Source organism: Oncorhynchus masou, chromosome 30 (assembly GCF_036934945.1).
Source record: "Oncorhynchus masou masou isolate Uvic2021 chromosome 30, UVic_Omas_1.1, whole genome shotgun sequence".
NCBI lineage: Eukaryota > Metazoa > Chordata > Actinopteri > Salmoniformes > Salmonidae > Oncorhynchus > Oncorhynchus masou.
This window is the reverse complement of record NC_088241.1, coordinates 63,299,144-63,313,693: the sequence shown is the minus strand read 5'-3', so window position 1 is coordinate 63,313,693 and position 14,550 is coordinate 63,299,144. Positions and strand designations below refer to the sequence as shown.

Below are 14,550 nucleotides of genomic sequence, written 5' to 3'. Positions count from 1 at the left end.
ATTATGTTGGCCATGTGTTCTGTACTCTAAATGTTTGTATTATGTTGGCCATGTGTTCTGTATTCTAAGTGTTTGTATTATGTTGGCCATGTGTTCTGTATTCTAAGTGTTTGTATTATGTTGGCCATGTGTTCTGTATTCTAAGTGTTTATGTTGGCCATGGAGACACCTGAAAATGTTTGTATTATGTTGGCCCCAAGTGTTTGTATTATCTTGGCCATGTGTTCTTCAAGGTAATGTTGGCCATGTGTTCCTAAGTGTTTGTATTATGTTGGCCATGTGTTCTGTACTCTAAATGTTTGTATTATGTTGGCCATGTGTTCTGTATTCTAAGTGTTTGTATTATGTTGGCCATGTGTTCTGTATTCTAAGTGTTTGTATTATGTTGGCCATGTGTTCTGTAAAATGTTTGTATGTTGGCCATGTGTTCTGTACTCTAAATGTTTGTAATGTTGGCCATGTGGTATTCTGTTCCACTGTTTGTATTATGTTGGCATGTGTTCTGTAAAATGTTTGCATTATTTGGCATGTGTTCTATATTCTAAGTGTTTGTATTATGTTGGCCATGTGTTCTGATCTAAATGTTTGTATTATGTTGGCCATGTATTCTGTATTCTAAATGACTTAAAATGTTTGTATTATGTTGGCCAATTCTAAGTGTTTGTATTATGTTGGCCATGTGTTCTGTATTCTAAGTGTTTGTATTATGTTGGCCATGTGTTCTGTATTCTAAATGTTTTTTTTATTGGTATTTTGATTATGTAAATGATGCATTTCTTCAGTTTGGTTAAACTATGAACACGAATGAATAAAGCCAAAGTTAAAACAATTCAATAATTAAACAATTAAAATAAGTTAATCGACGTTGCCATATACCTAATATGTTGACCTTTAGATTATTAGTTAGGCTACAGAGAGTGTGAGCTTTGAGATAATAGTAGCCTTGGTATGAATATTGAAGCAGTTCAGATGTAGCCTAATGGTTTAATACTAGGTAGTTCTATCGATTGCACATACATGAAAGTGAGGTCAATATTCAGGCTAATAATCTAGCTATAATATAATTCGGTTATCACGTTTTCATAAAACAAATTGAGGCCATCCTTGCTTCGCTTGTTAATAACATTGCAAACATTTTAGGCTATTTATATATATATTTTATATTTGACTTTGACTATCAGGCTGTCACAGGTACTCATATGTATAGCAGAGATTTTCTGTGTGGAAAGTGACTCGGGAGTGTAAATGGTGATCTAACGACTCACTGAGCTGTTCTACGAGAGGTCTGAGGCATCCGTTGAGACTACGAACGATTTCAACTGCGACGTTAAAGATGCACTATACAGAAATTGCTCCACCATTTTCTGGTTGCAAACATTCCAATAGTTTGCCTAATTTCAGTTAATGTGACAAAACAAGCAAGTGTAGTGTAGAGAATCATAGTACCATCTACACCGCTGTGACACCAAAAATACTGTTTCCCCGCTGTTTGAGGCTGATGTTCAAAACCGAAAGTAAAAGACGCAAAAACTAAACTTAAAAAAATTGGGATTCATGGAAATAGTACATAATAGTATTAGAGGTCGATTAGGGCCGATTTCAGGTTTTCATAACAATCGGTAATCGGCATTTGTGGTCTCTGATTACATTGCAATCCACGAGGAGACTGCGGGGCAGGCTGACCACCTGTTTTGGCAGGCTGACCACCTGTTACGGCAGGCTGACCACCTGTTACGGCAGGCTGACCACCTGTTACTGCAGGCTGACCACCTGTTACGGCAGGCTGACCACCTGTTACGGCAGGCTGACCACCTGTTACGGCAGGCTGACCACCTGTTACGGCAGGCTGACCACCTGTTACTGCAGGCTGACCACCTGTTACTGCAGGCTGACCACCTGTTACGCAGGCTGACCACCTGTTACTGCAGGCTGACTACCTGTTACGGCAGGCTGACTACCTGTTACTGCAGGCTGACCACCTGTTACGGCAGGCTGACCACCTGTTACTGCAGGCTGACCACCTGTTACGGCAGGCTGACCACCTGTTACTGCAGGCTGACCCCCTGTTACGCCAGGCTGACCCCCTGTTACGGCAGGCTGACCACCTGTTACGGCAGGCTGACCACCTGTTACGGCAGGCTGACCACCTGTTACGGCAGGCTGACCACCTGTTACGGCAGGCTGACCACCTGTTACTGCAGGCTGACCATCTGTTACGGCAGGCTGACTATCTGTTACTGCAGGCTGACCACCTGTTACGGCAGGCTGACCACCTGTTACGGCAGCCTGACTACCTGTTACTGCAGGCTGACCACCTGTTACTGCAGGCTGACCACCTGTTACGGCAGGCTGACCACCTGTTACGGCAGGCTGACCACCTGTTACGGCAGGCTGACCACCTGTTACGGCAGGCTGACCACCTGTTACGGCAGGCTGACCACCTGTTACTGCAGGCTGACCATCTGTTACGGCAGGCTGACTACCTGTTACTGCAGGCTGACTACCTGTTACGGCAGGCTGACCACCTGTTACTGCAGGCTGACCACCTGTTACTGCAGGCTGACCACCTGTTACGGCAGGCTGACCACCTGTTACTGCAGGCTGACCACCTGTTACTGCAGGCTGACCACCTGTTACGGCAGGCTGACTACCTGTTACTGCAGGCTGACCACCTGTTACTGCAGGCTGACCCCCTGTTACGGCAGGCTGACCCCTGTTACTGCAGGCTGACCATCTGTTACGGCAGGCTGACCCCCTGTTACTGCAGGCTGACCCCCTGTTACGGCAGGCTGACTACCTGTTACTGCAGGCTGACCCCCTGTTACGCCAGGCTGACTACCTGTTACGGCAGGCTGACTACCTGTTACGGCAGGCTGACTACCTGTTACGGCAGGCTGACCACCTGTTACGGCAGGCTGACTACCTGTTACTGCAGGCTGACTACCTGTTACTGCAGGCTGACCATCTGTTACGGCAGGCTGACTACCTGTTACGGCAGGCTGACCCCCTGTTACTGCAGGCTGACCCCCTGTTACGGCAGGCTGACCCCCTGTTACTGCAGGCTGACCATCTGTTACGGCAGGCTGACCCCCTGTTACGGCAGGCTGACCCCCTGTTACGGCAGGCTGACCACCTGTTACGGCAGGCTGACCACCTGTTACGGCAGGCTGACCACCTGTTACGGCAGGCTGACTACCTGTTACTGCAGGCTGACTACCTGTTACGGCAGGCTGACTACCTGTTACGGCAGGCTGACTACCTGTTACGGCAGGCTGACCACCTGTTACGGCAGGCTGACCACCTGTTACGGCAGGCTGACCCCCTGTTACGGCAGGCTGACCCCCTGTTACGGCAGGCTGACCACCTGTTACTGCAGGCTGACCACCTGTTACGGCAGGCTGACCATCTGTTACTGCAGGCTGACCACCTGTTACGGCAGGCTGACCACCTGTTACTGCAGGCTGACCATCTGTTACTCTAGGCTGACCACCTGTTACTGCAGGCTGACTACCTGTTACGGCAGGCTGACTACCTGTTAATCGGCAGGCTGACCACCTGTTAAAGGCAGGCTGACTACCTGTTACTGCAGGCTGACCACCTGTTAATAATCAAATATTAAAATGCAGGCTGACCACCTGTTACTGCAGGCTGACTACCTGTTCGGCAGGCTGACTACCTGTTAAAACGGCAGGCTGACTACCTGTTACTTCAGGCTGACTACCTGTTACTGCAGGCTGACCACCTGTTACGGCAGGCTGACCACCTGTTACGCCAGGCTGACCCCCTGTTACGCCAGGCTGACCCCCTGTTACGCCAGGCTGACCACCTAGTCTTGGTAATGTTACGGCAGGCTGACCCCTGTTTACGCCAGGCTGACCCCCTGTTACGCCAGGCTGACCACCTGTTATTACAGGCTGACTACCTGTTTATCTTATAACGGCAGGCTGACCACCTGTTACGGCAAGCTGACTACCTGTTACTGCAGGCTGACTACCTGTTACTGCAGGCTGACTACCTGTTACGGCAGGCTGACTACCTGTTACTGCAGGCTGACTACCTGTTACTGCAGGCTGACTACCTGTTACGGCAGGCTGACCACCTGTTTGACTGCAGGCTGACCACCTGTTACGGCAGGCTGACTACCTGTTACTGCAGGCTGACTTACCTGTTACGGCAGGCTGACCACCTGTTACTGCAGGCTGACCACCTGTTTGTGATTACGGCAGGCTGACCACCTGTTACGGCAGGCTGACCACCTGTTACGGCAGCCTGACTACCTGTTACTGCAGGCTGACCACCTGTTACGGCAGGCTGACTACCTGTTACTGCAGGCTGACCACCTGTTACTGCAGGCTGACTACCTGTTACGGCAGGCTGACTACCTGTTACGGAAGGCTGACTACCTGTTACTGCAGGCTGACTACCTGTTACTGCAGGCTGACTACCTGTTACGGCAGGCTGACTACCTGTTACGGCAGGCTGACTACCTGTTACGGCAGGCTGACTACCTGTTACTGCAGGCTGACCACCTGTTACGGCAGGCTGACTACCTGTTACGGCAGGCTGACCACCTGTTACTGCAGGCTGACCACCTGTTACTGCAGGCTGACCACCTGTTACGCGAGTGCAGCAAGGAGCCAAGGTAAAATGCTAGCTAGCATTAAACGTATCTTACAAAAAACAATCAATCTTCACATAATCACTAGTTAACTACACATGGTTGATGATATTACTAGGTTAACTAGCTTGTCCTGCGTTTTGTATAATCAATGCGGTGCCTGTTAATTTATCAAAAGCACAGTCGTGAAAAAAAGCACAATCGTTGCACCAACGAACCTAACCATAAACACTAACGCCTTTCTTAAAATCAATACACAAGTATATATTTTTAAATCTGCATATTTAGTTAAGAAATATTAACTTAGGCAATATTAACTAGGGTCACTTCTCTTGCGTTCAGTGTAAGCAGAGTCAGGGTATATGCAGCAGTTTGGGCCGCCTGGCTCGTTGCGAACTGTGTGAAGACCAATTCTTCCTAACAAAGACTGTAATTAATTTGCCAGAATTTTACGTAATTATGACATAACATTGAAGGTTGTGCAATGTAACAGCAATATTTAGACTTAGGGATGCCACGCATTAGATAAAATACGGAACAGTTCCGTATTTCACTGAAAGAATAAACATTTTGTTTTTGAAATGATCGTTTCCGGGTTTGACCATATTAATGACCTAAGACTCGTATTCCTGTGTGTTTATTATATTATAATTAAGTCTATGATTTGATATTTGATATAGCAGTCTGACTGAGCGGTGGTTGGCAGCAGCAGGCTCATAAGCATTCATTCAAACAGCACTTTCCTGCATTTGCCAGCAGCTCTGAGCAATGCTTGCTTCACAGCGTTGTTTATGCCTTCAAGCCAATCAACTCCCAAGATTAGGCTGGCAATGCTATAGTGCCTATAAGAACATTCAATAGTCAAAGGTATATTAAATACAAATGGTATAGAGAAATAGTCCTATAACTCCTATAATAACTACAACCTAAAACTTCTTAACTGTGAATATTGTAGTCTCATGTTAAAAGGAACCACCAGCTTTCATATGTTCTCATGTTCTGAGCAAGGAACTGAAACGTTAGCTTTCTTACATGGCACATATTGCACTTTTACTTTCTTCTCCAACACTGTGTTTTTTCATTATTTAAACCAAATTGAACATGTTTCATTATTTATTTGAGACTAAATAGATGTTATTATATTATATTATATTAAGTTAAAATAAAAGTGTTCATTCAGTATTGTTGTAAATAGATGTCATTACTACAAATATATATAAAAATCGGCCGATTATTCGGTATTGGCTTTTTTTGGTCCTCCAATAATCGGTATCGGCGTTGAAAAATCATAATCAGTCGACCTCTAGTACGGAGATGGAGTAAATTAACAAGAGAACAAACGTCCAGGTTGAGGGGAAAGAAGGGAAGTGGTGTGTGTGTGTGTGTGTGTGTGTGTGTGTGTGTGTGTGTGTGTGTGTGTGTGTGTGTGTGCATGTGCGTGTGCGTGTGCGTGTGCGTGTGCGTGTGTGTGTGTGTGTGTGTGTGTGTGTGTGTGTGTGTGTGCGTGTGCATGTGCGTGTGTGTGTGTGTGTGTGTGTGTGAGGGAAGGATTGGTAGTGGTGATAGAATCAGTTCAGTGTCTTTTTTTTGGCAAGCGATCAAACAAGGAGCACATCTTGTTCTGTTATACAATATCCTGCTGTTGCGGCCAGCCTCTGAGCTGGTCAGACAGTCTGCTCTGGACTTATTCAAATCCAATCTACTTGTTTTGTGCCCCCTCGTGCGGTGGAGGAGATCTTTGTGGGCTCAGCCTTGCCTCAGGGTAGTAAGTTGGTCTGTTGATATCCCTCTAGTGGTGTGGGGGGCTGTGCTTTGGCAATGTCAGAGGGGTTATATCTTGCCTGGTCCTGTCCGGGGCTATCGTCTGATGGGACCACAGTGTCCCCGACATCCCACTGTCTCAGTCTCCAGTATCTATGTTGCTTTAGTTTATGTGCTGGGGGGCTAGGGTCAGTCTGTGTATATCTGGTGTAATTCTCCTGTCTTATCAGGTGTCCTGTGTGAATTTAAATATGCTCCCTCTAATTCTCTCTCCTTCTCTCCCTCCCCTCAGGACAACCTGGCCTGATGACTCCTGGCTGTCCCCAGTCCACCTGGTCATGCTGCAGCACCAGTTTCAACTGTTCTGCCTGCAGTTACGGAACCCTGACCTGTTCACCGGACGTGCTACCTTGTCCCGGACCTGCTGTTTTCGACTTTCTCTCTCTACCGCACCTGCTGTCTTGACCTCTGAATGCTCGGCTATGAAAAGCCAACTGACATTTACTCCTGAGGTACTGACCTGTGATTATTATTAGACCCTGCTGGTCATCTATGAACGTTTGCACATCTTGAAGAACAATCTGGCTTTAATGGCCTTGTGCTCCTATAATCTCCACTCGGCAGAGATAGAAGACTACTCGCCATCCCTCAGATCCTGGTTCCTCTCTAGGTTTCTTCCTTGGTTCATGCCTTTCTAGGGAGTTTTTCCTAGACACTGCACTTCTACATCTGCATTGCTTGCTGTTTGGGGTTTTAGGCTGGGTTTCTGTACAGCCCTTTGTGTCATCTGCTGATGTAAAGAGGGCTTATAAATACATTTGATTGATTGAACAGTGCCAGCGTAATACACATTTGTTTTTGAGGTGCAAGGTAATATAAGCTGAGTTATAAAATCAGCCTTTGAATGCTATACAAATGGCTAAATCAAATCAAATCAAATTTTATTTGTCACATACACATGGTTAGCAGATGTTAATGCGAGTGTAGCGAAATGCTTGTGCTTCTAGTTCCGACAATGCAGTAATAACCAACAAGTAATCTAACTAACAATTCCTAAACTACTGTCTTATACACAGTGTAAGGGGATAAAGAATATGTACATAAGGATATATGAATGAGTGATGGTACAGAGCAGCATAGGCAAGATACAGTAGATGGTATTGAGTACAGTATATACATATGAGATGAATATGTAAACAAAGTGGCATAGTTAAAGTGGCTAGTGATACATGTATTACATAAGGATGCAGTCGATGATATAGAGTAGTACGTATGTAATATACATTATATAAGTATTGCATATGAGATGAATAATGTACTTTGGAAACAGATCTTGGGTCAGGTATTGCACTTTGAAGAAACAGATCTTTCCTGGGTCAGGTATTGCACTTTGAAGACACAGATCTTGGGTCTTGGGTCAGGTATTGCACTTTGAAGTCACAGATCTTGGGTCAGGTATTGCACTTTGAAGTCACAGATCTTGGGTCAGGTATTGCACTTTGAAGTCACAGATCCTGGGTCAGGTATTGCACTTTGAAGTCAGGTATTGCACTTTGCAGATCTTGGGTCAGGTATTGCACTTTGAAGTCACAGATCTAGGGTCAGGTATTGCACTTTGAAGTCACAGATCCTGGGTCAGGTATTGCACTTTGAAGAAACAGATCTTGGGTCAGGTATTGCACTTTGAAGAAACAGATCTTGGGTCAGGTATTGAACTTTGAAGTCACAGATCCTGGGTCAGGTATTGCACTTTGAAGTCACAGATCTTGGGTCAGGTATTGCACTTTGAAGTCACAGATCTTGGGTCAGGTATTGCACTTTGAAGTCACAGATCTTGGGTCAGGTATTGCACTTTGAAGTCACAGATCTTGGGTCAGGTATTGCACTTTGAAGTCACAGATCCTGGGTCAGGTATTGCACTTTCCTGAAGAATTGCACAGATCTTGGGTCAGGTATTGCACTTTGAAGTCACAGATCTTGGGTCAGGTATTGCACTTTGAAGTCACAGATCTTGGGTCAGGTATTGCACTTTGAAGTCACAGATCTTGGGTCAGGTATTGCACTTTGAAGTCACAGATCCTGGGTCAGGTATTGCACTTTGAAGTCACAGATCCTGGGTCAGGTATTGCACTTTGAAGAAACAGATCTTGGGTCAGGTATTGCACTTTGAAGTCACAGATCTTGGGTCAGGTATTGCACTTTGAAGTCACAGATCTTGGGTCAGGTATTGCACTTTGAAGTCACAGATCCTGGGTCAGGTATTGCACTTTGAAGTCACAGATCTTGGGTCAGGTATTGCACTTTGAAGTCACAGATCCTGGGTCAGGTATTGCACTTTGAAGAAACAGATATTGGGTCAGGTATTGCACTTTGAAGAAACAGATCTTGGGTCAGGTATTGAACTTTGAAGTCACAGATCCTGGGTCAGGTATTGCACTTTGAAGTCACAGATCCTGGGTCAGGTATTGCACTTTGAAGTCACAGATCTTGGGTCAGGTATTGCACTTTGAAGTCACAGATCCTGGGTCAGGTATTGCACTTTGAAGTCACAGATCCTGGGTCAGGTATTGCACTTTGAAGTCACAGATCCTGGGTCAGGTATTGCACTTTGAAGAAACAGATCCTGGGTCAGGTATTGCACTTTGAAGTCACAGATCCTGGGTCAGGTATTGCACTTTGAAGTCACAGATCCTGGGTCAGGTATTGCTCTTTGAAGTCACAGATCCTGGGTCAGGTATTGCTCTTTGAAGTCACAGATCTAGGGTCAGGTATTGCACTTTGAAGTCACAGATCCTGGGTCAGGTATTGCTCTTTGAAGTCACAGATCCTGGGTCAGGTATTGCTCTTTGAAGTTGGCACAGAAATGAAGCCGTGCCTATGTAGTAGTCCTCAGTCGCAGTCAGGTTTCGTCTGGTAACCTTGACATTTATGGTAGCCCTTAATGTAACAACTTGTGTCAACATAAAGGCCTCAAGCCTTGTTACTTCTCATCTAATAACCTGAAAACTGTTCAGCTAGGTCTCGGATCTGAAACATGAAATACATTAATGTTAATGAAAATCAATGTTCTTGCAAACATGCTCTATACCCTCCCGAATGAACAATTATTGGAGTCAGATCAAAATAAATACAGTTCAGTTCATTAACCATGCACCAAGTTAATAGCCTTGGTTGTGAAATGTTTTTCTTGTTGTGGGCTTTAAAAGCATGGCACAACATGCTGAGGTAAGGAATGCCATCCATTCTATTCTGCCTCTCATGTCCCTAAACCAGCCTTACTTTGAGGATTTAGTTTTAATTTAGTTTATTAATTTGACCATTTTATAAAACCAGCTCACATAAAACTTGAAAAAGCCATACGTGCACGTGAGTTAAGGGATCCCTTAAAGCACCAATCCCGTTAGAGGGATAGATGTGACAACATCCGGTGAAATTGCAGAGTGCCAAATTCAAACTACAGAAATATAAACATTCAACATTCACGAAAATATAAGTGTACTACATCAAAATAAAGCTTAACTTCAGATTTCAAAAAGGCTCTACGGCGAAAGCACACCATTTGATTATCTGAGGACAGCGCCCCGCATACAGAAACATGAAAATCATTTTTCAACCATCCAGGTGCGACACAAAAGTCAGAAATAACGATATAATAAATGCCTTACCTTTGAAGATCTTCATCTTTTTGCAATCCTAAATGCCTCAGTGACACAGTGAATGGTAGTTTTTTTCGATAAATTCCTTCTTTACATCCCCAAAATGTCCATTTATTTGGCACGTTGATTCAGAAATACACCGGTTCTAATAAGTTACCTGTAAACTTGGTCCAAACATTTCAAACAAAGTTCCTAATCCAAACTCAAGTACCCTAAAATGTAAATAAACAATCAAATATAAGACGGGATAAACAGTTTCCAATACAGAAGAAAAACAACATGGAGGGCGCTCTTGTTCACGCACACCAAAAGAATAGACTTTCTGAGTGACACGTAGAAGAATAGGAATACTTTTAATTTCTCAAAAGAAAAACATCTAACAATTTCAAAAGACTGTTGACATCTAGTGGAAGCCATAGGAACTGCATTCTGGGCCCAAATAAATCAGGTTTCCCGTAGAAAGGCATGGAAAAAGGCAATGACCTCAAAAACAAATTCCCTGGATGGAAATCAGTTCTGTTATACTCACAGACATTATTTTAACCATTTTAGAAACTTTAGAGTGTTTTCTATCCAATATTACCATGCATATGTATATCCTAGCTTCTGGGCCTGAGTAACAGGCAGTTTACTTTGGGCACGCTTTTCATCCGGATGTGAAAATACTGCCCACTATCCCGAAGAAGTTAAATCATAGAGGATAACAAACAAGAAAGTCTGGGGACTTATTTCCATTGTTAAAACATCGAGGACAACACACAGTCATCAAGGACAAGGCCTCCCGGGTGGCACAGTGGCTAAGGGCGCTGTATTGCAGCGCCAGCTGTGCCATTAGAGACTCTGGGTTCGCGCCCAGGCTCTGTCGTAACCGGCCGCGATCGGGAGGTCCGTGGGGCGATGCACAATTGGTCTAGCGTCATCTGGGTTAGGGAGGGTTTGGCCAGTAGGGATATCCTTGTCTCATTGTGCACTAGCGACTCCTGTGGCGCAGTGCACTCTGACCAGGTCTCTAGAGGCACGGTGTTTCCTCCGACACATTGGTGCGGCTGGCTTCAGGGTTGGATGCACGCTGTGTTAAGAAGCAGTAAGGATTGGTTGGGTTGTGTATCGGAGAACGCATGACTTTCAACCTTTGTCTCTCACGAGCCCGTACGGGAGTTGTAGCTACTAAAACAATTGGATACCACGAAATTGGGGAGAAAAAGGGGTAAAAAATAAACAAAAAAATAGTTTAAAAATCATTGAGGACAACACAAAAAAAGTCTGGGACTTATTTCCATTGTGGTTCTCTTGAAAGGTTAAATTGATTGCAGATTAAAAAAAGTCTCAATAGCGGATGCTTGTAAATAAGCTGAAAGGGAAAGGGAGATAGTTTCAGCTAACCGAGGACATTTCTTTTTTACATGAAGTAACAGAGGGAGTTGGACAATGAGAAAACCATTATCTTGAGGCAGTGTAGTTGGTCTGGAAGGGATCAAACTAGTTGCACAGATGTTCCCAAGGTGCGAGGCAGCTATCATTCTCATTTTAGAACTTTAAAAAAAAGGTGTGTAGGCGACTGTGTCCTCTTCATAATGACAGCTTGCAAATATGTGTCCAAACCAATGATTTATATAAAGACTAGATGACTGACAGGGGGCACTGTTTTGAAGCCACCGCACCTCCATCTTGGCACTCCCCGACCGGTGTTAAAAATATTTTGGAAGCTATAGAAATGCCTTTATTAATGTCTATATTCGTTTTTGCCAAGTATATTCTATTACAGACATGTTAATGCAAACTTTTAAATTATATTAAGTGAGCTAAACATAAAATATATATAGAAACATATATATTTTTAAGTAACAGTGTTACTGTCCCCACTACAGCCAAAATACTTAAATAGTAAATGGATTGTCCTTGAAACATTTAATTGAAATACTGTAGAATTCCAGTCATTCCAGTAGGTCTGCGTCTTCTGGGGAGTGCCAATATGGCCCACCGGCTTCAAAGCCTTTCATTGGCCAATACATAGCATTAGCAATCCAGGTTCTACATACATCATTGGTCCCAACTGAAGTTCTAAGCGATGTTCTTTCATCTTCGACGCACACCGTGACAGATGTCTTGTGTCAGTTACTTTAAAGCGATATTTTACGCGGGGTAATCCACATCCTGAGAGCATGTGGACAAACAGCAATTTTCTCAACATCAAAGTCTCCACACCGCCAGATGCGAATTAATAGCTGCCGCTGCCAACTAACCCCATCCGTAACGATTGAGGAATCAGCTGAATGATGTCGGACAAATGAATATTGACGAGTAACTTTTAAAGGGTACGCCTACTGTATGCCTACATGTTGAAACGTGGGTGCGCCAACTGGTTAACACATTGTTCAAGTGTGACATATGTCAACATACAACAACTATTGCCTTATTCAATGACTTAAGCAAAGTCAAGGGCAGACGTCTAACACCAATACAAGTGTAAGTACACCTCTGTATTTGCTAATTGCCTGGTGTGAAGGATCAGCAGCTCATCATTGTCATACACTTGATTCGTGTGTCAAATGTTTAGCCATATTATTACCTAACAAGTAAAACGTTGAGATTTAACATCAACGATATCTAGCTATACTCTTGTGGGAGCACTCATCTACTGTAGCCTCATACGCAGGCTATTCTCACCGATGAGCAACAACGTAACACGTATTACATGATTTAATGTTACAGCTCCATCACCGGTATAGGCTACAAGCTATGGGCTGGTTACAGCTCCATCACCGGTATAGGCTACAAGCTATGGGCTGGTTACAGCTCCATCACCGGTATAGGCTACAAGCTATGGGCTGGTTACAGCTCCATCACCGGTATAGGCTACAAGCTATGGGCTATAGGCTACAAGCTATGGGCTGGTTACAGCTCCATCACCAGTATAGGCTACAAGCTATGGGCTGGTTACAGCTCCATCACCGGTATAGGCTACAAGCTATGGGCTGGTTACAGCTCCATCACCAGTATAGGCTACAAGCTATGGGCTGGTTACAAGTCCATCACCGGTATAGGCTACAAGCTATGGGCTGGTTACAGCTCCATCACCAGTATAGGCTACAAGCTATGGGCTGGTTACAAGTCCATCACCGGTATAGGCTACAAGCTATGGGCTGGTTACAAGTCCATCACCGGTATAGGCTACAAGCTATGGGCTGGTTACAACTCCATCACCGATAAAGCGACCCATTTACGTGATACAATTGTTAAGAAATTGAGGAAGAAAACCAGTTTGATACAATGTGGAGAAATATGACGGATATCAAGTTCACAATGGAAACCTATATGGAAAGTGACTTAGTGTATTCCCTCCAAAATAAGAGGAAAAACTATATCAATACAAAGTAGGCTACCGTTAGAAAACACAAAGTATGGTTATTCTGTTATTAATAAATCTGTACAACGGTTGTTGGTCGCTCATATTGCAAGATGCGGACTGTAGGCTACGCTGTAGGAGTGAATCAAAAAGTCAACCTCAGCGCACTGAATACTTGCGTCCCCTACAATTATTTGTTCTCAGCTAAGCGAACTTTACCATTGTATATAGCCTGCATGTTTTGAAACAATTACAACCGCTAAGAGCACAACAATGGACTTAAACACAGGACAATTACTGTATGTAACGTTTAGCGAAATAAGAAAAAACCAACAGGAGACTTACCCTGAGTAAGAACCAAATCGTAGAAGTTGAACGCGAGAAGAAAAGTCACTATCTCAAAACACACATACATCTTATTGAAATCCTAAAGTGCATTGTGAAGGAAAATACAACAAAAACACTGCCGCTTTGATAAGCTCCATGAGACCTTCTGTATCCGCGACATCAGCGACTGCGGCTCTCTGGTGATCCGCTCATGTGCAGGCCGAGAACTGTGGATGAGAAAGAGAACTTCTGGCCCTATGGTCACACGCACAACATACTGGGCATGCGCGGACGGGGTAACGCCCACCGGTCACAAGAGGACCGGGTTAACGGTGACATGAGAACAGTATGATAACACCGTTATTAATGCATGGGTGCGGTGTTATGGCTTAAAATGTTTTCAGTTGAAATCCAGAGACGTCAGTCAATTAGGCTATTTTAGGTCGTCATTGTAAATAATAATTAGTTCTTAAAACTGACTTGCCTAATTAAATAAAGGTTGAATAATATATATATATTGGAGTCAAGGTGATGCCTAGAAATATATGCACATCTTTTTGTCATAAAATGTTCACTTTCATTTTTCCACAGACAAACAATTTCAATGTCTATGTTCATTCAGACAGAGTTTTCAACACATTGTTTCATATAAAAGTTTGAAATATAAGTCATCATGATTCTCCAGCAAAGCAACTGTTTATTCTGCAATACACTTTAAAATGGGTAGCACAGTGAACGACATAAAGTAACAATATGTTTGACCATCGAAATCAAAGATGACGGCCTATACCTGGGGAAGCAACCATGTCAGCCATATTGAGACATCTGATTAGGGGAGATAG

The 14,550-nt window shown here is 44.0% G+C and overlaps 1 protein-coding gene across 1 annotated transcript in view; it reads right to left on the bottom strand.

Moving 5' to 3' along the window:
* LOC135522932 (reversion-inducing cysteine-rich protein with Kazal motifs-like) overlaps nucleotides 1-13,949 on the bottom strand; it is a 97,899-nt gene extending 83,950 nt beyond the window's left edge. Inside the window, exon 1 of the mRNA XM_064949648.1 lies at nucleotides 13,727-13,949. Coding sequence (XP_064805720.1) covers nucleotides 13,727-13,796 — 70 coding nt within the window. The 5' untranslated portion in view covers nucleotides 13,797-13,949. The remainder of the gene's footprint in view (nucleotides 1-13,726) is intronic.
* Nucleotides 13,950-14,550: the final 601 nt, after the last annotated feature.